Raw genomic sequence first — 27387 nt, forward strand, 5'->3', positions numbered from 1 at the left:
TCCAAGACCATCCATCCCTATTATTAGCCATATCAGGGTTTTAACACAACCCCTAATACAGCTGTAGATATTCTGCTGGTAAGAAACAGAATACTGGAGCCAACAAAATAAAAAGCTCTGTACTTTGCTCATGGACCTGTTTTTCTTTTGCTTTTCTTAGCTGAAAAAAATACTGGTTTTTTGCTGCCTTCTCTTGGGATGGGAAAAAAAAAAAAGAAGAAAATTCTCATTCTCTCCTTGAATCTGCAATTTCCAAGGTGTGTTACTGAGACAGGAAAATGAAACAAAACCATATGACAATGTTTAAGTGCCTGACTACTATGGAGCTCTTGATTAGCCTACAGATGGAAAAGATGGGTTTAAATTAGCTTGCTGAACAAATGGAATCACACAAAGCACAGTTTGCCTTTGCATAACCCCCCCCAAATGCACAGAGACTCTGCCATGCTCTCACCAGACAGAAGGATTTCTCCCACTCATTCCCTCAGGAGTGTGCTTATAGAATTCCACTTCTCCTTCAAAATCCTCATCAGTTGTGCCCTTCAACTGCTTGTTTAAAAAGCATTAAAACTGCAGCCAGTTTACCTTCTTGAAGAGAAATCAAGCAAAAATATAAATAACCACCGTGCCTGCACACTGCAGTTTTCCATCCTGAAGCAAACTGGCAGCTCAAGCAGCAAAACACAGGTTCAGGAAAAGTGGAATTTCTCTACTGAGTCGCCTCAAACAATTATAGAATCACGTTCTCCCTGCCAGGAGGAGTTTTGCTCTGGGCTCTTGCTCCCCTGGCTTTGGTGTTATCATCCACCTACACAAATTAGGACGTGGTTTCTTTCTTTCCTCACTTTTTAAATCCCGAATTGATGAGGTGCAGACTCAGAGCGAGTGGTATCAGCAAACACACACTGTGGGAACACTTGTTTCTTCAAAGGCTAATACTTGTGTGCCATAAATAGATTAAATTTCAGCAAAGGGAAGCAATCTGTTCTCTCCCTGTCATGTTTTCCAGCGTGGCAATCTCTACTTACCTAAGTGGACTGTCTGGGTTTATTGAGACTTATTTAACTAAGCTACTCATTTAAGAAAATCCACACTTTATCAAATTATAGCTTTAAGGGAATTACATGTTATGTTTAACAAGTTATTTCTGTTTTAATAAGTCATATCTTTTTCATTAACCGTGGGAAAAAAGTGTAAGTGTATTAAGTAAAATTAAATTAAATTGTAAATAGGGGCTTCACTGGCTCCTAAATTTAGATTCATCTAGACAAGAAAACAAAGACATATCAGTGTAAAAATACACTAATTAAAAAAAACCCCAAAAAACCAGAATCATGGGAACACAGAATGGTTTGGGTTAAAAGGGACCTTAAAGATCACACAGTTCCAACCCCCTGCCGTGGGCAGGGACACCATGGGAGTGTTGCATTCCTAGTTCCTGATGCTGACTGAGCATCCCTCGCTGGACAAAATGGGAAGGCAGAGGAGAACATGGAGCATGCTTTTGTTCCCACATGAGTTATATAGGTTGACACAGTGGGTTGACAGCCCTTGGCTGTCTTTGGCAAAAAGCAAAAAAAAAAAAGTAATAAAAAACCCATAAAAGAACAAAATAAACCCCCCATAAAATAAATTTCTAAAATTGCATTTTTGAACTGCAAGAACCACTGAAATAAGTCTTTGTTTATGCTGAGTTACATTTACAGTAAACTTTTCTACAGTTCATTTCCAAGTCATCTCTTTCCTTTGCTAAGGTTTCCTAAAACAAATTATTGAGATTTATGATAGGAGGCCTGCAGTGCTCAGGCCATTTGCATAAAATACTTGACTATACTTTTAAAGGACGCGAAGTTAAATTTATGCTCTGTGTCTAGTTCATTTAAGACTCAGAAGTTGAATACTTTCCAATACAAAGTCACTACCCCAAGTCTGGACCCGCTGCAGACCCGGAGTATTTCCATTGATCTGATGTTATTAATTACAAAGGCCAGCAGAGCTGGGTGCATTTGAGGTTTTGGGGCTGACTGCAACTAAAGCATCGTCGTCGTTAAAGCCCAAACTGCTGAGAGATTTCTTTGAAAACTCTTTGTGCAGGGAAATCTTTTCAGTTTGGATGGAGGTACTGCAGGCAGACCGAGTTTCTGTGTGGCATTAGCAGCTGATAAGCCTCGAGCAGACGGTGGAGGGGAAACATTTTAATTCCATTCCTGCCTGGCCGGTGTTGTACCAGCACCAACTGTTTCAGACACTTCTGCAGCGTGGTAATGTTTGCAAGTGTTTTCCTTCAAAAATGGGCAGGATTTAATTCCAAGTACTCAGGACTGTTTTGACACAATTTATCAGCTGCTCCCAAACAGAGTCGGCTGGGACCACACTTGTTCCATTTGCCGAATTCAAAATTTCCCCCGTGCAAGCCAAGGGAATTAGGCTAGACAAGGGTGGGGGTTTTTGTACACTTTCGTTGTGTTTTGTTTTGGTTTTTTTTTAAGCCAAATACTCTGGCCATGCACACTGATTGCCAGAAGACTGAGAGTTCAAGTGAGACAGCAGATTTATTTTCCATAGAGGAATGCCTGAGCAACAGAGCTTACCCTCCCCAGTAATGTCAGTTTATAAGAAAAAACAGGCAATTTTTTTTATATAACCTTGATGTTTCACTCTAGCAAGGGAATTTTTTTCCTACCCTCTTCATCATAATCCCTGCTCTTTGAAGAGGAAAACAAGAAACTCTTAAGCACAACTAAGACCATGGATGGTTTGTTCCCAAAACCAAAATCCAATTCACTGATAACAAGTGACAATTCCATTTTGCTGGACACGATTCAAAAGCAAATAAAGGTCATATTTCTAATAAAACTCAGTATTAGCTACAGCAGAGGAAACACCTGGAGCGTGCCTGATTGGTCATCTCTAATCTTTAAAACCTAATGAGGCCCCAACAGTAATTTTGTGGGAATTGTCCTTGCTGTTAAACTTCAAAAGACCCAAAAGCTTCAAATGGTCTTTTAAGAAAACACCTCCATATGTCAATGCCCACTAAATCATGAAATTGGTCTTTCCTCAGCAGAGAAATGGAGGAATGAGAATTTTAAAGAGTACAAGTGTACTTGTATTTTTGAACACAGAAGCTGCAATACAGACCAATTACTGTGATGAAACACACCCACGCAACTTCATCTTGAATGTCTGTGGAAACAAGGCTCAGCCCCACCTACAGAGAAATTACAACCTGTAAAAGACAAACCCTTCCTTTCTCTCTATCAGAACGCCACAAACAAGATTCAAATCGGAGCAGCCTGGATTCCCAGCTTGTTCCAGCCTTTACCCCTTCCAGCACAACACCACGGCTACAGAGGAGGTTCTGCCTGCTCCTTTGGGTCATTTCTCGCCTCGTTTCTCCACAGAAATATCCAAACAAATGAAGATGGAACAATTGACCCATTCTTATCTTTATTTAATACCTGCAGATGACATCCACTAACACTCCAGCTCCGCAGGATGCATTGACAACGGCACGGGCCATTTGACGTTGGAATGTCAAAACCCAGGATCATTATTTTGTTTGATGGCCCAGAAACACAGAGAAGGGAGGGCAGAAACACCTCAAACCCTAAGTCAAACCGAGACTCCAAAAGCCCAAAGCTGAAAAAGACAACACAAAAAAGACATAATTTACTGTGAGGGCGGGCAGGCCCTGGCACAGGTTGCCCAGAGGAGCTGTGGCTGCCCATCCCTGGAAGTGTCCAGGGTCAGGCTGGGCAGGGCTTGGAGCAACCTGGGATAGTGGACGGTGTCCCTGACCATGGCAGGGGGTGGGACTGCACGGGCTTCAAGCTCCCTTCCAACTAAAACCATTCCATGATATGCCTATATAATTTCTTCAACTAATCCTGAAAATATATTTGGCAAATTCAAGTTGTAAGATGATGAGTTCGGAATAAATATATTTAAGCTACAGGATTTTTCCTTCTTAAAATACATCTGTGAGGAATTAGTAAAAGCAATTGGGTTAATTACATTTTTCGTGATTATTTTCATAGGGGTTATGAATGTATTTTTCAGGTGAAATTTATACAGGTTCAATTCCATTACTTGGTCAGACTGTGAATTTGCACTCGTTGAGCTGCTGCACTGTCTTTTGGAGAGCTGAAATCCAAAAGGAAATTGAATTACAGAAATAACCTGAACTAATAAACAGGAGGCCATTCACTTACAATAACCACAGAGTAGTGCTTTTGGGGAGCAATAATCAACGGCAAAAACTTATTTTCTCACAGAAAAAAAGGTCTGGAGCTTACTGATAGTCCAGCCTGAGGATGAGTCAAGCAGCAACTCAATGCTGGGGGAAAAAGCAGCACCTTACTGGGACCTGTACAAATGCTGGAGTCAAACATATGACATCCTGTTTAAAGGGTGGGAATTAAACAGTTGACAAAGGTCTTTCAGGTCTGTTAGAGGACAAGGAAATGCATTTGCTTCATATCCAGACATCCAGAGAGGGGACATGGCTCCACCTTGGCCGTTATCCTATTACGGATCGGTGCGGTTGGAGCGCGCTTCGGCCGGCGCTGCACCAGAACGTGGGTGTTCTCACAGGAACAGACCCAGAAGGATGATCAGCTCGGTTTCATTTTGCAGATCACAGTTGAGCTGGTAAAAATAGCACAAGACCTGTTGTTCTTGTGACATTTCCTACCCATCAGCAGCGGAAAAGCCTCAAAAACACTCTCTGATAAACAGATTTTCTGCTGAGGTAAATTCCTGCCAGTAAAGGAGATGATGTACTGCCTTCCAATTACTCAGCCGTGAAAATATTTTAGGAACTTTGGGATTTAGAAGAAAATATTGAAGGGGACTGGTCAAACTTTAACTGGAACACTGTGTCACTTTCCAATATAAAATAGGCCCAGATATAAAAAGTCCAGAGGAGAACATTGAGAGCCATCAGAGTTGTATAAACCAAGATCTGTGCAGAAAGATGGAAAGAACTGATCTCACTCAGGCTGGAGAAGGGAAAGGCAGAGATGTGATAATAGATGGACAGGAGATTTATCACCTTTTTGTAGCAAAGTTAGTTCTTCACTTGAAAACTGCCAAGAGATCAGAGGCTTAAACTGCAGCAAGAAAGATGGAATTTAGACAATTTGAAAGCTCTATAACCAAAATCATAGCTAAGACCGCCTGGGCAAAGCGTGCAAATCTTTGTTGAAATTTTTTTAGGAACAAGTTATTATGACATATTTTAATAATACTTTTTAACGATTTCCTGAAGAAGGAGGGACTAGGCAATTTATTAAGATTTCTAAAATCACTGTTTTCTAGATCCAAAGCAGACACAAAGCAGCAAGTGCCAATTTGTTCCCCACACTCCCGCCTGGCCAGAAAGCAGCCAGCGACAGTTTAGGAGCCGTAAAGGGAACGGTGTGGAGAGCACCAGCCAGTCAGCCCAGCTGGGATTCTCTTCCCCACGGCCCTCTGTGCCGTGCACAGGAAGGACTGGATGCCCAGGGATCAGCTGAGACCCCAGCCTGAGCAGCACAGTGGGTAATTTGTTCCCCCAGCACAAAGCCTCTCGCAGGAGCCGTCGTGGAGCCCGGGACGCCGCAGTCGGACAGGGAACATCTGCTTCCCCAAAAACACCTTGTTCCCATCTCAGCTGGCAAACCCCAGCGTAACAAACTTCCCTGCACTGCTAGGACAAGCTGGCAGTAGCAGAGAACTACATTCCAGGGCTGGTAGTAAATCAGTGAAGCACCGTTTGGTTTGAATAAAGGGTGAACTTGAAAGGAGAATAATCTCGCCTATACATCATATCACGTCGCATATCATATCCTGTCATATCTAATTAGGAATCCCTGAACTCTATCCAACTGCCTTGGCTTTGTTTTCTTTTCCAAACACTCTTAGGAGTAACGCAAACTTCGTAAAGTTCCTTCTTCTCCCTGTTAGTATCGCTTTTTCCCTTCCAGTTTTTAAATAAAATACTGATGGAAAGCTACAGGGTACAAATCAAGTATTTATTAGAAAATCTTCTTTGACAACAGGTTTTTAAACTGTCTTAAAATATTGTCAGAACTGTGAATGTAGTATTATCTATGAAACCCTGCAAAGTGTATTTTACTACTGTGATCAACCCTAATTAATCCAGCCTTAAAATGCACTGATAAGGCAAGTATAAATATTCTTTCCTTATAGATACAAAAGCTTTGTGCACACCAGTAACTGATTAAGAGGAACATAAATTTTCATGGCATCTGAAAGATACATCAAGGCTGCTCAGCCAAAAATTACCTGAAGAATTAGAGAACTAAAGGACAGGGTGAGACAAATCTTTCTCGAGGAAAAGACTTGGTTTGGATCTTCCTCTGCTTGATGCCAGAAGCAAGATAAAAGGAAAATGAAGAGAATGGATTTAGGTCTGGGCAGCCAAACTGATTGGCCTTGAAAGCAGAGAGAGGACTCTGAAAGGACATCCTGGTGGGCTGGTGTCCAGGAAGAGGTTTGGGAGGCTCCAAGGGTTTAAAACTAATTCTGGAACGACCTGAAAGGCTTGAATGTTTTCTGGGGATCGTATGAGAGAGGTCAAAGAGGCATCGTGAAGGATGGGAGGGAAGTGTTGCACAGAGAACCAGTATTACCAGGGATATAATAATTTCCAGTGGTTTTCCCGGAGAAGGACGGGACATTGTGGAAGGAACTGGCGACCGGGCCAAATTAATAAATGGTCTCATCTTCTAAATCACAGGCCTACCTGCCTCTGACCCCAAAGACATTTATTATGAAGATCAGTACTTTGTTGAGCAGCAGAAATGCCCCAAAGCCTCCCCCTAAACTGAAAGGACATGAAATAATTTCATACACAAATGTGTCACTCTGATTTTTTCTTTTAAGATGTCTCAGGCTGCATCTTGTTTATTGAGAAAAACAAAGCAGAATAGCCCACCAACTTCATTTTACCTTACCTAAGCTGAATCACCACGGATAATGGTAGCAAAATACATGCTTTTGCTCCTGAAGTGAGAGGGTATGACTCAGTCACAAAGCTGAGTAACAAGAGTAATCTTGACATTACAGCTTTTCAGATTCAAAAGCACTTTAAAGACTCAAAAAGAAAAGCTACATCTACACATATATATAAAAAAAAAAGCCATTAAATCAGTTTACTGGTGAAGATAATGCAGTGTGGGAGATAACAGCTGGAATTCAGGCTGTTAAACTCCAGTGCACTTCCAGGTCACGTTTGGTAGGAGTAGGCAGAGCACCAAAAGGATGCTGAAGGAACTCACTTGGCTCCCGGGATCAACATGGATCAGAGCCTTGAGGTCAGAACAGAACACATTAAATACACTACTGAGCCACATGTTCCCAGTGGGAAAGAGCCAGTGTTTCATATGACAGAGATATCGTGTGCCATTAGGAAAGCTCAGAGCAAGCAGAAGCATTTCTACAGCCAGATGAAGCACTCCCAAATTTCAAATGGATACAGAAACGTGGAAACAGAAGCTGGTAAGAATGGAGAGGCCCATGAGCCAAGCACCAACACTCCAAACACTTTATTTTTTTGCCTAGAGTACTTCTTCAAGGGGAGAAACAACACCGAAGTAAGTTGTTCCTTCCTTCCCCCCTCCACCAGGAATTTTATTGTTGCACATCAGAACCATAAAATAAGTTAAGATTTAAGACTTAAGCAGAATGCAGATCAGAATTGTCTTGGAGTGATGGTGGTAAAGTACATACTTTCAGCTTTAAGAGAAATCAGCCAGAAAACTAGAAGAGCTTCCTCTGAAGGCTCCTGAAAACAGGCCCATGGAACACTTAAGGAAGGGGCTGCTATTATGCTGTGGTCATTAACAAACTCACTAATTACATCACTTGGCCCTTAAAAAGAAAGAAAACTTCAATATTAAATATAAAGAAGTTCATGAAACAGGTTTCTTTACTGAAATTCACGATCTGGTACAGTTAGGGAATTCCCTAATAGTCAAGATTCCAATTTCTTGAATACTTGGCAATATTTTTTCATTTCCAGGAGGAAACAAACAATAAGAGAGAGTTTATAAAGTCAGCACGTCCCTGCTGTGTAATATAAGTTGGCAGGAATTCAGGAAGCTCCAGGGGTCCCCTGGAACCCGGTTTTCTATGACTTTATCAACTGTGATACATGACAACTGAAACTAAGTAGATAAAATGTGATGGTAAGTATTGTTTTGACAAAGTTTATTGGATTCAGAGAGGCACAATTTGCGAGGCACCAGTGTGTCTATTAAAGTATATTTAGTCTAAAGATACTACACAGCTTCTCCCTACCCTGAGACTAATTTTCTCCACTCCCTCCAGCTTCACATTTTCCTCAAATTATAGCGTTTCTTCATATTCGTAATTTTCTCCCTCTTCAAAACAGAAGGGAACTCATTTCTCATGAGAGCTTATTGTCACAGAGCTTGCCTCCACAGCAGTACCTTGGTACCCACTTGTGTTCTATAAATGCTAAGAAAAATTACATAATGCTATCTCATAATGGTGCAAAATTCTCTTTCAGGGAAGAAATGTTTTAAAATGCATAAATGAAGATAAAAGCAAGGTGAACGGGAAAACGGACACGAGAGATTTATCTAGAAAACAGCTAATATTCTGATAAATGGATGTATTGGAATTAAAAAGTGCTCCAAAAAGCTGAATTAATATTTCAATTAAAAAAAAAAAAAACACAAAAAAAGTAAAAAGGAAAACTAAAGTAAAAGCCAGAGTAATGTAGTTAGAATGTTGCATTTACACGACATTGAGAAAGCTGCCGTGGCACAAATGTCCTCACATTTATCAGGTGTTTAAGTGCAAGCAAAGTAAGGAATCAGTTTCTATATAGGAATTTTCTGCCCCAATGTTGAAAAGAAACATTGTGGGGCTGCAACATACCTATAATATTAATAATGTCTACTTTAATGCTTATCTAATACAGTCTCTGCAGACATGCATTTAGGAAGATAATTTTGTATTTGAAGCGTACTAAAATGTATATAATTATCCCAGATTTGTTTTCCAGCTCTGGCAACATCCTGTCCCTCCAACCTAGAGCTTGCTAACACGTTGATAAGAGCCTGAATTAATAAGCAGGTGATAGCTGACACCACTAATTAACATATTACAGCTGCAGCTGAGCTAGAACAGTGAAACATGCTTAATTTCCTTCTTATTATGAGCCAGCAGGTACAAAGAAGTTCCCTATTTAAAATTTTTCGACTTCATCACAGACCACAAAGCCGTTTTAGTCCAACCTCAATGGTTAAAACACCTTTTATATTAATCCTTTAAATTTGTTACCCATTAGGCTTGTCTCGGTTTCTTTCTGAACTCTTCATCTTTCACTCCAGCCTCCCCATTTACATTGAATTCACCAGCCAGGTGTTTTAAGTAAGAAAACCAATAAATTGGGCAGCTTTGATAGAAAGACTACTCATACAGAGAAAGCAAACACATCCTACACAGATCACTCACACAGGAACAATGTTCCCCTGCCTTGTGCTGTTTATATTAATGGAATAAAGGAAGGCTGGTGAAATTACCCCCTTCATTCTGAACCAGACGTTCTAGAACTGAGCAAACTCACTCCAACACAGAAAATCTGACTAGGAATCAAGGCAAAACAAAGCAACAAGTGCAGGGAAAATAAGAAATCTCACGGATTGATTTAAAACCCAAGGTGCAGAAAACTCAAACCCAGAAGTCAGATACACAAAAATTATGAAAACAACCCCCTGGGTCTGGTATTATCACCCACAAAAGTATCATAGAAAGAAAGTAGACAGATTATTCCCTTCTTCTAACCTTTAGGTCATAAATCCGGAAAATCTTCCTGTGAAATGTATAGCATTTAAATGAAAAACATTAATTTAATTTGTTCCATTTAATTTGGTTTAAATGAAGGCGAAGCCCATCTTTTTCTTGCCCGTTTTATTTTAAGACACCCATCTCAGTTTCCCCATCTTGATTCACTTACAGGGCCTCACGAAGGAAGAGCAACAGTGAAAAGGGAGAGTTGAATAGCAGTCCAGAGCTACCACTCGTCCAAATATTCAAATTATTGTTACAGGCAGCAAGGTGCACCAAGTACAAAACAAACATATTAGGAACAATGCTGAACGAACTAAATTCCTTAATTATTTTAAGCCTAACTTTTCCACGGAATATAATTTCTCTTTTACAGTTTAAAACCCACAACAAAACCAAACCACGGGATAAAAGTCTGTACCTTAAACTCCTCAGAGTTCATTTACAATCACAGATTTTCTAAATTTATTTCCAAATGCTGCTTTAACTTCCTGCACTGTGTATAACTTGGACACGGAAAACCAAAAGTCAGGTTCCCCAACAGAGTTAGTTTTAGGTGTCAGCTCACGCTATGGTTGTCCTATGCAATGGATCTAAACCATCAAACAAGGTTCTTAAACGCTGCCAGAAAGTGATGCAAGAAAAAGTTACCACAACCTGTGCTACACTTTGCTACTTTCACCACCTTGTATTTGTTTGCAAGGAGTTTCCTTTCCAGCTCTCTCCTCCACGTGCTCCTTTGCACATTAATAATTACAGAGATGTGGATGGACTTCTCACAGAGCAGCTCACTACCTGGACCTAATTTTCTGTTGGATGCGAGCACAGAGGCAGAATAAAACAAGGAAAGGAAGTTCTTGCATCTGATTATTTGTTCTCTGTGCATGCAGCACGTAGATGTATGTATGGACAGTGTCATCCTAAGTGAAAGACAGAAGATGAACATGGAAAAAGATACCTCAACATCTTTGGCAGCAGTCCCACCCACCGTCCTGAAAGAAGTCAGCAGAAATAAACAATGACATACTGCAAGAGTTATGAGGCCTGGGGGAGGAAATCTTGAAAAATTCCAGAGAAAAGAGGATATGGAAAACAGGAATTTCTAGAAGAAAACTAAAGCACAACTTTCACACGGTGCTTTCTCCGAGTGAACGCTGAAATCACCCCCAGCATTTAACACTCCTTCATGCACACTGTCCCTCAGAATGCCTTCTGTACTTAATCTGCACTTCAAATGAGCCACAGATGGATCCGAGCTGGAAGAGACACCATCCAGTCCAACCCTTTTCCCCAAGACAGATCCAACTACATTATGTCATTCCTGACATATTTGTCTTGCCTGTTCTTACTGACTGCTGATGAGGAAACAGCAATTTCCCAAATCCGGCTATTCCAGTGTTTCACAACCTTTAGGCTTGCAAGTTTTCCCTGTTATCTAACGTGGAGTTTTCCCTACTCCAGAAAGCCCCTCATTTCTGGTGCCACCCATCACGACACTGCACACACAGCTTTTAAAATACTGGAGATTTACCCCGTGCTTTCTCATTATTCTCTTCTTCAGACTAAACAACTCCATTTCTTCTGATCTTTACCCCACAGTTATCTCCCCGAGATATCAGATCACCCTTCTCTGGACACTCTCCAACGTTGCTCTTGGAGAATGATGCCCAAGTTTGGGCATAAGTGCTCCAGCTGTGGAGCAGAAGGGCTGCCTCACAAACCCACCAGGCTCCCCCGTTCTCACAAACTCATCTGATGTTTGCCTTTTTTGTAGCTGCGTGACATGTTGACCTCATATTCAGTGCATGATTCACTACAATTCCAGCTACTTTCCTAAAGAAACGCTGTGTAAGGAGGTGCTCACCATCCTCAGCTTGTAAAGGTTCAGCAGAGTATCTTCTGTTTATCACTGCTGGCTTTAACTCTGCTTTTTTTCCCAGGCTATTTCTCCAATTTGCCAAGATGATGTTTGATATCAGCACGGTCCCTTCATGCTGGCAGGCCCTCCCACATTTCTGGTGCATTTAATCCGAACGTTTTACTTCATCATCCCGGTTCTTAATGGAAACACTGATCAGAGTTAAACTCGGGACCAATGACTGCCAGGACTCTTTACTCCAGAGCAGATAAAGTATCAGATCCCCTCCAGGTACCTGGGGCTGATATTGTGCAGCCCTCATATTTCCCTAACTGCAGAAGAGGGAATACATATAATGGAGTGTTACATACATTTCCCAGCATCCCGTCAAGGCTCCGAGACCCTTCATTCCAGCTCGGAGCACAGCAGGTAACTTCCCAGTCACGCACCACGGTGCTGGATCCTTCCCAGAGCAACGGCAGGTTGGACCACTGTGCACCCAGGAGGCAGGGGAAGAGGAGGCTTACCAAGAACTCTGATCCCCCAGAGTAACACACAGAATTATTTATACTAAATTAACACTCAGATTATGCTTACTGATTGTACAATCTGTCTGCTTCGGATGAGCAAATTCTCCATATCTCAATTTTTTCAGGGGAAAAAAGGATTTATTTCCCCAGACTTTCAACATTTCCTCAACACCTTCCGTCTCCACATTCCAGCCATTGTGCAAAGCTCGTTCCTGAGATTCGTGTAGGGCTTCCATGACTCATAAAAGGGAGTTCAGATTCCTCAGTGCCCTGGAACTCCAGCTGTCCATTGGTCCCTACAGAGAGTGATCCCTATTCCTGAGGAACCTTCCTGTGGCCCACAGGGATTCCAGTGCCTGTAATTGTCCTAAGGTTACATGTCTGATGGTCAGCAGAAAACTGGGAGCTTAGAGGAGAAAGGAGGTGTCTGCTGCCTACAAAATGCCAAAACCATTTATGGCATATTATATCTAGATTCTTTCTTATCAGTCAGGGTTAATTCTCAAATTCCTTTGCTAAATTAAGTACTGCTCCAGCAAATACCACTGCACTGCATAATGCCCTCTGTGGAATTGGGGTACCTACCCCAACAGATGTTCATCATAGTCTTTGTCTCACAGGAATAGTTGTCCTGTTGGTTGTAAACCTACAGAATTTCTTAAAACTGCCTCACTATGCTTCAATAATTCTTCACTTAAAAAGGAAGTGGCTCTCTGTGTGGGTATCCTTGGGTATCTATCCCCTCCCTTTTCCCAGCAGGGAGAACTTGAAGATTTGAAGTCTCAGGCATTATTTTTATGTTCTTCTATGTAAATGACAGTAACATAAACAATGGAAATGTGTTTATTTTTTCACTTCTTTCATGGATGAGCTCAAAGGTAGTCTTAGAGTTAAGTTGTGTTCTGCTTAAATTTAGTTTTTGAGGCATACCTGTTACTTACAAGGGGAAAACCACCACAAAAAATACTGTATCACACAAAACAATTCCTCTGGAGGACAATTTATGTTCAATCATACCCTCTGGGAGAAATAAAAAAAGAAAAAAAGCCAAACATGCCTAGAGCCTTTCTACAAATAATCAGAGGTCAGTAACCTCCTGAGTACACACAGGCCACTGCCCTGCTCAAACCAGCACAAGGGATGAGAAGGCGAACAGAAGGAAGAAGAAGTGATCAGGATGACAAGTTCACCCACTGTGGTCCAGCACAGACAGGAAAAGGAGCTAATTCTGCCTCTTCCTTTTAACATGTCACTCCCAGCCTCCTTCCCTGTGCTCATTCACACACAGGACAATCACCAAAGGAAGAGTCTCTTTACCTACACAAGCCTCAGAGGAACCGCCTGGAGACCTAACAGCACTTGTCCTGGATTAGAAGTTTCCAGGTCCCAGCATTTTAAATAAGGTACCTCTACTGAGAAAGCACTAAAAGCAGTTATCACAAGCATTTATCTTCAGCCAGAATGGAAACAGTATTCTCTGAGCCTGCCTTGTGAATACTCTCCCCAGCCTATTAACCCCTCGTCAATCCCTCCCTGATTTCTCAGTCATGCGAGGCAGTTCTTTCTCTCTGCCGCTCCTTTTTCCCTCGAGTAGAACGACATAAAAAAACCCCAAAACGCTCTAAGGGTTTTAGAACAGCAGACTAAGAAAATAAAACCCAAGTATAAGCAAATTTCTTTTTTCCTATAAAAGGTTCCAAACCCAAAGCAGGCAGATTTGCAGAACCATTTCCGCCTGGCGAGCCGATGGAAAGAACGGGGTTCCTCAGAACTCGCTTACCTTTTACCATATTTAGAGAAGGAGCAAAATAGTTAAACTGACTGACTGCTACTCTTGACTTTCATTCTTTTTCGTGTTTAGACAACCTCTGCAGCCTCCAAGAGCCAGAACAGCACCCTGGTTCCCCTGGAACCCGGTCATCCCATCGCTCCAGCTGCTGCGTGAGTCATTCCAGTGCAGCATGACATTCCCTTTGTAAAGCGCTGGTTCCCAAACCACGCTCCTCAGAAAGCTGGCTGGCTACGTGCTGCTGGCGGAGCTCCTGGCTCCCAGCGGCTGCACGCCTTTGAAGACAACAGCTAAACGCTGTCCTCTTACACGTTTCCCTTGTAAGCTGCTGCTTTAAGTTGCCGCAGGGCAACTGTGCTCTCGTGAATGACTGAGGAGGTGTCTCGAAATAACTTCGGAGACACGGTCTGCGCAAAGAAAAAAAAAACAGCCCAAACAAAAACCTGTGTGGAATTCTTGCATTCTTGCTCTAGATAACGTTGTCAGCTCTTCATGCAAATCTCCCTGGTCCAGCAAGTCTGGGAACTAGACCGAGACTGGGAATTATCTCCAGCTCTACCATATGGAGATGCAAGAGAGCAGGCCAGTTGCTTGTTTTATTTAACATGTGTTTCTTTTACCAGTAATATTAACATTGCCTTGTTCCTGTTTATGCTCTAGGAAAGGAGAAAATAAACTTTTTTTTCCTCTCATTATGTTTTGCTCTTTTAAGAGTTCCCCGCTCCTGTCAAAAGGAGTTAAGCTAAACAGAAACAAGGCAGTTTTGTTCCAGAGTAAATGGGTCCACACTTGGAGCTATTTGGAAATTGTTCCTGCAGTTCAAATGCATACGGTCCCCCTGTTAATCCTCATTAACCTTCTAATATAAGAAGGCCTTAAGGTTGGATAGTTGATTATTTAGTTAAACAGACCACAATAAACACCATTTGACGGATACCAATCCATTGCTTTTCACCATTTGGGTCAGGCACCTATTTCAGTAGCTTAAGAGAAAAGTTTCTAATGGTTTGCAAAGTGACAAGTGGGATGCTGCAGCTATGAGGATGCTGAGAGGGAGTCCGGGTTCCCTGCGCTCCTCCACACGTGACACACTGGGGAACCACCTCATAAATTCAGGATAACCCTTGGAGAGAGACCCGTGATGTAACTGCAGCGGACACAGAGGAGAAAAGGCAAGGCTGGCAGATCCCTGAGACGACTCCTCCTCTAAGTGCCTCGGAAATCACCCAGCCAAGCGAAGCTGATCGCTCCCCAGCCATAGCAACGTTAACTTGACAAGTAGCACGTATGTTAGTGATGCTGTAACCATGAACGTGCTCCAGCGCTCTGCGGGGCAGCTCGCAGTGCTGAACCCTCCTGCCTCGCTGAGACAGCTTTATTTGGCTATTTCAAATGTATTAGAAGTCCGTTTCATTGAAGGTTTTTAAGCGAACCAGAGGGGCTCCTCTCTGCCCACAGGATATCCCAAAGGTGAACCGCCCAGGGTCACCCATTCTCCTTCCGACAGGGAGAGCGTTTGGGCTGGAGAGGTGAATGATGAAGTAGTAGCAAACTTACTTTCCAGTGATCAATTGGCTTCTGGATGGCGTGCACATGGGCTGGACATAGTAGTTCTCCAGTTTGACCCCTTCGGCAGCCAGCTTGTCCAGCGTGGGCGTCCTGATCTCGGACCCGTGGTACCCCACGTCCCTGAACCCCTGATCATCCGCCAGGATGAAGATGATGTGCGGCTGCGAGCGGGGGGCGCCGGCCCCGGGCTCCTCTGCCAGCGGGGTCCCGCCGGGGCCGGCGCGGCGGCTGCCCCAGGCCAGGTAGCCGCAGGTGAGGAGGCTGAGCAGGGACAGCCCGGCCAGCACCGCCGCCACCATCCTGCCCGGGCAGGGGCGGCGCGGCCAGCGGCGCCCACCGCGGGCCATCCACCGCGGCGGGACGGGAGGAAAACAGCGGCGAGAAGGAAACAAACCAACAAAATCCCAACAAAGCCGGGCGGCCTCGGGGGCGGGCAGCGCCCGTCAGGGGTCCCGCCGCCCGGGGGACATCGCAGCCACCCCAGCTTGGGCAACTTCAGCCGCTGGAGCCGGTGCCGGAGCCGGGCGGGTGGGCAGGGCCCCGCCGGGGGTCACAGCACCCTCGGCCCGCCCCCGGCCCCGCGCCGGGGCGCCGCTGCCAGCCCGTCCCGGGGCCGGTGCCCATGGCGGGGCGAGCCGGGGCGCCCCGGGACGGGACGGCACCGGGATGGGATGGGACGGGTCGGGACGTGCCGCCCCCCGCCCGCCCCCGCCGGCGCTGCCGGCCCCAGCCGCTCCCTCCGCCCTCCTCCTCCTCCTCCCTCCCCTGCCCCCGCCCCCGGGGGCTCCCGGCCCCGCCGGAGGACAGGGACACCCGGGCCCGCCGGAGGACGCGGGCACCCCGGCCCCGGAGCGCCCACAGCCCCACTCCTCTCTGCTCGCCCCCTCCGAAACCCCGGCTCCTGCCCCTGCCCGCCCCGTCCGCAACTTCTTTCTCCCCTTCCCTCTCCTCCCCTGTCCTCGCACCTCCTCCTCTTCCCTTGCCCGCCCCCCGCATCCCAGAGGAGAGCCCCCCTACCCCGCCCCGCCAGCCGCCCCCCAGAGCGAGGTGGTCCTACACCCTCTCCCCCCCCCAAATATTGACTGGTTTAAGTGTCTCTGACATGGCCACAAACATCTGGAAGGTATGAACGTACCGGATTTGTTTGCAGCCACAAAACGGCCCCAAATCCCAAACTCTCCAATTCTGGCGGGGCTGTGGCAAACGCCAGGAATGCGCCTTTGCAGAACACAACAATTTTTAAGAATTTGGGTTAAAGTACGAATGTGCTGCAGTTGCAAAATGCAACTTCACCCCGTCCTGGAAGACACTGAGTCAAGCACAAACTTACATTCACGCACGATTAGGCTGAACTAAAGTAAATCTGCAGGTCTGACTTGTCTAGCGTGAGTCAGCATGACAGGAACAACTTTCACTCAGTCTGGGTTTTACAAAGCATTAACTCTTAAACAGCCGCTTGGACCGAATCTTCCAATTCCTGCACCTCTGTGCTAAACTCCAGCTGGTCCCTGCCAAGGGACTGCCTGCATCCCTCTGGGATCCCTCCTGGATTAAAATCAAGTCGTGCTGCCTAGAGGAAACTTTAATTTGGGTTCAATCTAACTGGTTCTGCTCACATCAGGCTGCACAAAAGCATCCCCACTCTAATATTTCTGTTGAAAAAGAGCTATTCAGAAATAACTAAGCCTCGTGCTGAAATTTGCAGTGATACAGCAGGGAAACGTGGAAGTAAAAGTGGATTTTAGTGTGCAATGTAAGGGCTTGTCCACCCTGAAAAGTAACACAATAAGATTACATCAGCACTGGAAAACCTACAGAGTTTAACCCCTGAGGAAGAACATCTCCTGAAATCAGAGGAACTGTACAACACGTAAATTCAAGCTCTTTAAAAAAAAAGAAAAAAAAAAAATCCCAAATCTTAAATTGAAGAAACCCTGAAATTTTCATATACTTTGAATTAATACATTCAGTGCACTTGAGTTTAAATACCCATGGATGTCAGGGGCACTGGAATTAGAAGTCTCTTCCAACCCAAACCATTCTATCATTTCTTGAAATTACATCCCCTTTGAAAGAATTCTCTGTTCTATTTTTTTCTCCAGCCTTTTCCCCACGTTTACAAGACCAAAAGAATATATGTAGAAACCTAAACCTATAAAAGATAAAGTGCAAATCAGATTAGTGATGCTATTTTGCTTTTAGCAGAACAAATTATGATGCTCTTTTAACATAAGCTGTAGTAGCACCATGAATCCAGTCAAACATCAGAGCATTTTACTAAATATCTGATCACATGTATATATATTTTGTCTAGTAATTAAATGTATTTTTCATTAATTGTTCTGTTTGCTTTTAAAATATCAGCTATCGTGGTATAGTTACTATATAGTCCATGCATTATGGTATCTATATGTAGTTATCTTTAACTAGTCATATATGATTTTGCTTAGAGAATCAAAATATTTCCAACACATCCAAAGTATTCAGCTTGGCAGGAGGCTGGCTAGAGGGGATCATTCCCCAGGAGGTGACCAAGGTCAGTGAGCAGAACAACAGAATCATTTAAAACAGAAATTTGGAATTCAGATAGCTTGAAAAGCAAGAAAACAAACATCTTATTAAGCAGATGCAAAAGAGCACAGCTATTGGGGTACAGGAGGAAAAGAGAGCCTGAAGCTTCCCAGTGCCCCGTTAGCCACACAGAGCCCTGTTAGTCACCACCCAGCTGCAAATGAAAACACCCCAGGGCAATCTCTGCCAGACATCTATAAACTTGACCTTCTCCCTTTAGGGGTTTGACAAAGCTTCCCTTTTCCCCCCCCCCTCCACTTTTGAAAAAAAAAACCCAAAAAACAAAAGTAGGCTTATGTCAGCAAAATACTCTGCTGACCTTCATGTAGAGAGGCCTTGGAAGATAACGTGCTATTAATAATCCACTTAAGAAAATATTTGTGGATGCTGAGGAATTGCAGCCAAGGTTTATACAGCCCCTTCAGGATGCTCAGTGAAAGGAACAGAAGAGTTGTGAAAGCTGGAGGAAGTATTTTTTTCCCCTCAGGGAAAAAAAAAAATCCAGAACATCCATAGGTATTTAAACTCGAGTGCACTGAACACATTAATTCAAATATACACTGGTTGAAATTGAATTTAGCACACCATTAGGAAAGGAGGTATTTTTAGTACTTGTTATGCAGCCTCTGCGTGTATTGAGGCCATCAAATTAATTTAATTAAATGTGTGCAGAAAGCATGGCTGCAGTTGGAGGCTCCTCTGCAGTTACCTGCCGTCGAGGTGGGGCTGTTAAAGGTGCCCTTTTCGGGTTGTTTTGGGTCTAACCTGGCTCTTTCCAAGCCACCCATCTTTGAAATACACCCCAGCAAGATAGCAACTTTGGAAGGGCAGATAAAAATGTTTTCCCCAAATGTTAACATGTGTTCTACTTCCTTTCCCTGCCCTGAGTGGCCCTTTGTGCAGCTGCCTGGCAAAGGTGACAGCCTTGTGTTGTAGGAGGAGACTGGGCACAGCTCCAGTGTGCCAAGGATGGAAGATGCCAACTCTCATTCCTTGTGCCACTACTCCTCCTGAGAGGCAATCTCGCTCCCAGTTCCAGAGAACCACAAATAATAATGGTAAATGAGATCTTGGGAAGATCAAAGTGCTAACACATTATAACTGTTCTTCTAACTCTTAGGTCAGCTAAGTGTTAAAAGGGTAATTCTTCCTAGCTGGACAAAAGTATTTCTTCCTAGCTGGAGGCTACATTTCTGCTTACCCTTGACTCAGAGCTCTCAGTAACCAGGAAGGTTGCAGTTTGGGATGTCCAATTCAGTGCTCTTCCTAGTTATGCCCGAGGCCAGAAAACCTTGCCTGCCTAAAGAAGGGCTTTGGGAACTCCTATTTTTAGCTTAATAGCTGCAACGACAGTAGGAACAAAGCAGGCTTTGGCCTACACACAGAGTCAATATTCCATGTACTTCCAAGAACTGTAACCGCCTTTCCTTTCCCCCTCAGTTCATTTCTGAATGCCCCTGTCCTCAACACACCTTCCCCTCAGGGAAAGGAAAAGGCAGAACATCTCTGCATTCTGCTTCCCAGGTGGATGCTGCACTTTTGCCAGGCCACTCATCACTGGAAATTGCATCCTAAAACACGAATAAAAGCCTGGTGAGTCATGGGACTTACATCATTCCCTTTGCCTCCTTTGGTGGACCCTGGTAATTAATTTACAGATGTACTGCTTGGGAATGCTCAGATTCCACCCGTGGCTTACTCCCTGCTTTCTGATGACATAAACAGAGCTTTGCAGCTCGCTTAGTCTATATTTAACACAGACTTTCCTCAACTCCCTCCCGAATTTCATCGGCAAAGGGCCAGATCCTGATCTCAGCTCCCGCAGTGATGTAAACGTGCAGTCACTCAACTGAGGCCGATAAAGTCACTTTGGAAATCTGGGACGTGACCTTACATATCCCTCTCCTGTCAGGCCCTGTGAGGACTGAAACAACACAGCTTTAGGGCTGGTGGTTGCCTTCCCGGAGGAGTCTCCCATTTCCCAGCTACACGAGGTTTATGGTCCCAAACGAAACAGAAGCCAGTCTTTAAATGTGTGTAGCCCTGCTGCAATGACTGCTTCTGGAAACAGCAACTGGATGTGCTTCCGTAAGGAAAGGGGACATTTTAGCAGCAGATGCTGGGGGAAGTCATAAAGTCACAGACCGCTTTGGGTTGGAAGAGCCCTTAAAGATCACCCAATTCCAACTCCCTGCCATGGGCAGGGACACCTCCCACCAGAGCAGGTCTCTGAGCACATGTCACCGCTCCCTGGCTGTCCGTGAGTGAGGGGTGTGCACGTTTTTCTGGCTTTCCTGACTTTCTGAAGAGCCAAATAACCTGAAGAGTTTACAGCACACATTTTGAGGCTGCCACAGCCATCAGCTTTGAAGTTTAGGCATGCTATTGTTTAAATCTCTTTCTTGGCTACAATCTCCAGCGTTGCCACAAATCGTACAGAAGGAACAGTTTAATTTGTTCCTGAATCAAAAGTTTTTACAAACAAGGTCACCTTGTTTAAAACTCGTCTTTATATTAGTGCAGTTAAGGCCAGAGCAAGAGAACTGGGGCAGAGCACAAGCTTATAATACAACATAAATCCAGAAGGTTTAAAACAAGGTGGAAAATTTGTTACCTTTTAGAATTGCTAAAGTTTTACAATGGAAGAGAAATGTTTCTCTTCATCCAGAACAAAACTTTCCTGGGTTATGAGGGATGTAACATGGCCTGCTGCAAGCGTTTTACCAACTGCCTGGCTTTCACACAACAGGACGTGCCTTTTTCCATACAACAGTGTGGAACTTTACAACGGTAAAGCTGAAAATACAGATTGGTCAAAAGGGTGTGAGTGTAGCAAAATATAACTCTAACTATTTCTTTTGGCCTGGTGAAGTATTTGATGTCAAGGTTACGGGTGCACAGCTGACACAAGGCTGTCCCTTTCCAAAGGAGCTTGAAGGGGAGGGATGCTTTTAACTGGGAATGGTGCATGGACTGCAGAAGGAAGAATGCTAATGAAGTGCTTGTAAGGCTCAGGATGTTTTAAATAGTTGTTAAATACTAGAAATGGCATTTAGATGACTCACTGCTACACCAAATACAAGCTTCAGGCCATGCCAATAGAACTTTACAGATTGTAATGTCAGAGATTACTTTGATAACAAGTTTTAATTCTACTTTATCATGATTGATTTAAAAAAAAAAAAAAAAAAAGAGAAACCCCCGACAGTAACAAACCCCCAACACTGAGTCTCTCCCTCCACAAAAAACCAAATCAACCCAAACCTACCCCGACACCTCACTCCTTCACCTTTGCCTGGGCCATTTCGTTGAGCTCATTTCTAGCTCAGAATTATGAACTGCTAGAATGTCACTGCTGCAGCAAAGCGTTAGGTAATGGATCATAAATGTCATCTCCGTGCTCAGGAATCGGGGCCGCGCACAAACCAAACAGGAGGCCTGAGCTCAAAAGCAGAACTAACCGGTCAAATCAGCCCAACACCGACCGCATTCCTCCCGCACGCCCTGGAAAGAGCAATAAAGCCTGATCCGGAGTATTCCTTATCTGCCTGGAGCCGGAACAAATGCCTCTTGTCTGAGAAATGGGTCCCTTCCAGCAACCAGCAGGTTGGGGATTTCCTGAGTTTATTGTGTCACAATCAATAACTGAAAGGGAAATTACATGGTTTTCTCTTAAGCCGGTACCTATTTTTCATCTTAGGCCAATTTGGCTGATGCACTGCGAGAAACAGCACCCCCAGTTCGTTTTGAGCCCACTACCTGCTGGATTGCTCTGCATCCCTTTTTTTTTTTCTGTTTGGTATGACAGTTCAGCACACATCTTCCTCCCAGGAACTGGCAATTTATGAATAACCATGATGCTCTCCCGCTCTTAAAGAAAAGAACGCTGAAGAAAAGCACACTGAAAAGTTAAAGTATATTCAGTGTCTCCTCATGCAGAAATTGTTTCATATCCTAATTAGATTGTCAAAAAGCGCATTAAAAGAAAAATTAAAAACATTTCTTTTCAGGACACATTTCCCCTTGCTAGATTGCTCATATGCACAGATATTATTAATGCTATTTATTTGATAGCACAAGAGAAGCATTACATTTTAATTTTCCAACTCCATGCTGCAAGAACCTTCGTTTGCTTTTTTTACTGTGAGTTTAATAGCGAGGTTTTTGCAGCAGTGACAGCAGCACTTAGGGAAGACAGTAAGAATTAGATTGAGTTACAGATTTTAAAGCTGGAAGAGCCCACCACAATCATCTATGTAGCAGCTCATGTCACAGGGAGTACAGAAATTCCCAGAACTAATGCTCTTGTGAACATCTGAGCAAATGTTTTAGAAATGAACACAGATTTCATTTAAAAGTTATGATTACAGAGCTTGATTCACTGTTCCAGTTGTTAACCACTATCACTGAAAGTTCTGTATTTTATTTCTAGTCTGGATTTGATACTGTCTAGTCCATGAGGCAACTACTGGTATTCCTCACCCGTTTCTAAACTCTCTGCTGACACACGTGACCAAAACACACATTAAGAGATAGAATATGATACAAGAGGAAAAGAAACAACCTAACAAAAACAACCCGCAAGGCTTTAAAGGAGACATGTGCTATCAATCTCTTTTTGATTTTGAAATCAAGCAGTACTTCATGAAAGCTTGGTAAACCCTCTGAGCACGTGTCAACACAGCACATTTCAAAAGAAATGTTATTTATTACGAACATGCAAATGTATGTTTTTGAGGGACATGAGTGTCCTCACTTTATCGTTCCCATTTTTGCGAATTAGGCTCTATTGCCCCTTAGAAAGGTCTTCAGTAGAAATGACCTCTTCATCTACAGATAAACTCCATTGAAGCTGCTGTGCAGACATAGACTTGTGATCCCCCAGCTTACAGCCCACTGGAAAGGTATTCCTTGATGGACAAGAGTTACTGCCTCATAAAGCTTTTCTCTTGCCCTGCCAAGTCTATTGCTTCACGTGGGTGATGGTTGCATGTGCCTTTTTTTGCTGTGGGCACATTTTTCTAGGATCTAGGATGAAAACATCATTTTTTCCAAAATTAATAGAGCAGCTACACAGATCAATGACATTTTAACCACTTCTACATTCTTTAAAAAAAACACCTTAATACACTAGAATCACTTACAGTGTTCAAACACACAGTGTTCAGTGCATATTTTGTGTCATAGAGCAGCGGGGAAAGGGATAACTAATTGGGCAAAAAATAAGTGTTGCTAAGGAACCAAAAGGTAAGGAAGAAAAAAAATGCATTTATCAAATTATACTGCAAAAGCTGGCCAGAATGGAATTCAGTGGAACACTGAACCACGCAGAATTGTAAAAGCTGCAGGCAGCAGCACGTTCTGAATACTAAGACAATCAAAAACTGCTGATTAAGTTCAATTAGTAATTAAAAAGCATAAACCGTAACCTCCCAGGTTCTGCAGACGGCAATAAGTCCCAGCCCAAATACTCTGCAGGAGGAATGCCATGCAAATTAGAGCCTGAGGGCACTGTTACAGCGTAAGCAATAACAACGAGCCGAAATTCTGCAGGTAGAGGGTTTCTCTCAGTTCCCCTGGGAATTTGAGAGCATTCTCAAAGTCGGCAGCTCCGCACATCAGACAGGATTTCAGCTGGGCCTGGAGGACTGCCAGGATTTGGGAAAACATACCATCCCCTGCTTGCCCCAGCTGAAAACGTAAGGACTGAAAAATTTTGTGAGAGCCCAGTGCAGCGTTCTGCTCTGGTGATATCACACACACATCGCTGCTCGGATTAAGAGCCCCAGCACCGTCCCGGGCTTGCGGATGAAGCCGCTCCGATTCCCCCTTCCGAATTCCTGTCAGGCATGTTCAACGGCTCGCATCGGGCTGTCTTTTCAATTACACACAAACCTCGTGAAACATCTCCACCAGTAGCCAAACACCGTGGGGGAAAAAGGAAACTCGAATCCTTTCCCGGGCAGATCAGCAAAGGAAAGCTTTGCTTTACCATAACAACAAAGCTGAGGTTCCTCAACACCCTCCTTTATCCTGCTCTCTCACCTCAGCACCTGCCCTTTCTCATCATTCCCCACTCCTCCATCCCCTTCCCGAGCAGGTAGCACTGGACAAGGCTCAGCTCCTGCAGGAGGACTTTAGACAGACACAGCCCCGCAATAAAACCGAGCTGCTCTCCCAGGTGGGTTCGCGTTTCCCTCCCCTCAACGAAATGAAAACCTCCTGTCTCCTCGCCTTCCCGTTCGGGATGAATTACCCGCGCGGGTCCTTCGCTGCCAGCTCTGCACTACTGACAGTGTCATTAAGCTGAGCCCCACCAGGGACAAATCTCTTTAGACACTGAACAGTAATACTTTTATGCTGCCTAATGAGTTCTGCGGCGTCGCACGTTACGTAGGGAAGCGAATTCCTATCCCGGGGCAGGGAAAGGCACGGGCAGAGCGTTCAAAGGACGCGTTGTTAGAGCTCTGGGTGTGCTCCTAGAGAGCCAACGTTTCCTTTTCTTCTACGAGTGCTCAAGAGAGAACAGGCTGCTGTGAACTCAGAGTTCACAGTAAATAAATACCCAAGTCGGCGCAGGAGAGTTGAAATGCCGTGAGAACACCCTGAGCAAGCAGGTGTAGGTGTGCCAACAACTCCAGCGACCTTCCCAGACCCAATCCAGGAAAAAACACCTTGCTTGGCAGTGTGCAACTACAGACACAACAGTACACAGTGCCTACGAACAGGAGGGACACATTTTGACCAAGGAATGGCTGATTAGCCCAGAAAAAGCTTGAAGGGAGATCCACTGACATCCATGGAGCATCACGGATGCGTAGCCATGGAGCTCCGGTGAGCTCTGGATAAAGCCCTTGGAATGACACAAGCCACTGTTGCATCACGATTCTGCAGCTGCTAAAATAACTGCCCTGACTTAAAGGGAATTTTACTACTTCAGTTTTCTCTGTTCCCCGGTGATAGGCCTTATAAATGCTGTGGAAACAGAAACTATCACCACATGCAGCAGTGGGAAAAAAAAACGAGGAAAAAGCCCTGAGAAACTCATTTCCTCAACTGGGTGTCAGAAGTTTCAGAATCAGGCTCGAGTTATTCCATCTCCAGGTTATGTTTCTCCCCTGGGAATGGACTTTAACTGCATGTATTTGGCAAAATCTCCTCTTAAAGCTGAAATAATTTGCAGCTACCGGTAGGTCAATATTTGTGTATATATATATGTATACACACACACTTTTTATACATATATACATAAGATGGATAAAACAATAGCTGTTTCTGTTAATTTTTGATGCTCTTTATCCCACAGGTTCTTTCACTCACACTGTATGGGTAGGAAGGAACTCCTGCTACCATAAACTCTCCAGATTTTGGACGCAGTAACAGCATGTAAGGTCTAAACTTCCTCTACTGCAGTTGTCATAAATTAAAAACATAGACTGTATTTTGTGCAATAGAACTGTGTGAAGGAACAAGAACTCAGAAGGAATATGTTGCCCTTTTTTCTGACATGTAGCAATGACTATTTATGATTCCAGTGAAGCTGTATCCATCTTTCGGTTTTTGGAAAAGAGATATTAAAATACAAGCTCTCTTTCTACCATCATGGAAAATTCCTTCTAATATTGTCTCTAAAGTAAACAATTATAAATGTATTTATGGACATTTATAACATTGCCAAAGCTCCATGCCTTGAGATCATGGGTCAAGCACCTAATTTTCATGGGATTTTTAGAGAATATTTTTGCTTAATACATTTGGGTTCTATATCTCTTCTGAATTCTGAGGCTTTAATGCATTGCATTTTCAATTCTGTAAGAAAAAAAGTAAGAACACAACCACGTATTTGCCACAAATAATCTCAAGTCATATTTCATTTGTCTCTCACACTCAGGTTTGAGCCCATAAGTAAATTTTCAGATGGTGATAAAATTTTTAAAGCCAGCAGCCCAGCTGCTGCATTGCATGTATTTAGCTGTATTTCACTCTCTGTTTGTATTTCTCTCTGTGGAGTTTTCTAATAGAGATATTTAGAGGCAAAATCCAACTAGGACAGCCAACATTAATGATAAAAATGGACACACCTGTTTCACAGAGAAGGAAAATATCAGGTTTAGAACAATCATGGAAGAAGTAGAAATGCTGTAATTCGTTAAGTGACATGTGACTGAGCTAAACAAGGTAAACTATAAACCTGTATAATTGAACATAGTTAATGTATTTTGATTTTACTAGCAGAAAGCATGGATTACAAGCAGTTCTCAAAGTCACCATTTGGATGCTTGAGCTGATCTGTAAAAATCCTGGTCTGTGTAGAGGCAAACCACACAAGTTGCTCTCTGAAAATCAAAGGGGCCTATGTTTGCTTAAAGCACAGGCTGTCGCTGATTAAAGATGGGCTTGGCAACTGGAGCAATGGGACTTGAGGAGGCAATTCCCTGCTGTGGCAGAAACCCGGAGCCAAAAACCTAGGAGGTCTCTTCCAGAGCTGCCTTGCTTGCAACCAGCTCCTGTTTCTCTCTTGTCTGGGTTCAGCTGGACTGATGAAGACATGAACTTCCGTTTTTTGGTGCACAGCAAACCAGACTAACCTTCGGCTAAAGCACAGCTCTCACAATTATTAACAATAAATATCAAATCCTCAGTTCTGTTCCTAGATGGCTCATTTCAAACACACCAAACAAATATCCCCTGGTCCTCATTCCAGAGATCCAGTAACTTGGATATGCTCGGAGGCATGGAACAGGAAACTTGGGTCCTTTCCATGCTTTATGACTAATACTGGGGATGCATTAACTCTCAAGTGGAAGGTATTGTGCTGATCAGACTTTGATCCGTGGCCTTGATCCTGGTCTGCTCTTTCCAATGTACAGCATAATAGTGAGGAAAAGGGTCCCCTGGGCAAAATTTCAAGGGTAGAAAGATTTAAGTGTGCGAGGTTGGATCTAACTCCCAGAAACAAGTAATATACGGTTGGTGGAGACTCCTATATCACTTGAAATACAGTTGCTGAGGGTTTGCATGTGTTACTCCAATGATTTCCAAACTACAGCACTTTCTCTTCACCTGTTGGTTGCCACAGAGCGGACAGAATTCCAATACATCTCACACAGAGAGCTGTCTGCTTAGGAATGCACAAGGAAACGCATTCTGAGGCAGCTCCAAACATTAAAATGGATTCAACTCCCTGTGAGGTCACTTTTTAATTGCAAGTGACAGGACCCCAAATATTGTATTGCCTGCCACGA

The 27387-nt window shown here is 43.7% G+C and overlaps 1 protein-coding gene and 1 long non-coding RNA gene across 2 annotated transcripts in view; one reads left to right on the forward strand and one right to left on the reverse strand.

Annotated features, from left to right (window-relative positions):
- ARSJ (arylsulfatase family member J) overlaps positions 1-16148 on the reverse strand; it is a 32512-nt gene extending 16364 nt beyond the window's left edge. The window contains exon 1 of the mRNA XM_051804909.1: positions 15560-16148. Within this exon, the coding sequence (XP_051660869.1) occupies positions 15560-15918 (359 nt within the window). The 5' untranslated portion in view covers positions 15919-16148. The remainder of the gene's footprint in view (positions 1-15559) is intronic.
- An 8689-nt stretch (positions 16149-24837) lies between these two features.
- On the forward strand, positions 24838-27034 carry LOC127478787 (uncharacterized). The gene is made up of 3 exons (XR_007907346.1): positions 24838-25331; positions 25449-25528; positions 26512-27034. It is a non-coding gene; the product is annotated as an uncharacterized LOC127478787 (long non-coding RNA).
- Positions 27035-27387: the final 353 nt, after the last annotated feature.

The sequence above is a fragment of the Manacus candei genome, unplaced genomic scaffold, assembly GCF_025592945.1.
Source record: "Manacus candei isolate 608988 ecotype Guabito, Panama unplaced genomic scaffold, ASM2559294v1 h1tg000062l, whole genome shotgun sequence".
Classification (NCBI taxonomy): Eukaryota; Metazoa; Chordata; class Aves; order Passeriformes; family Pipridae; genus Manacus; species Manacus candei.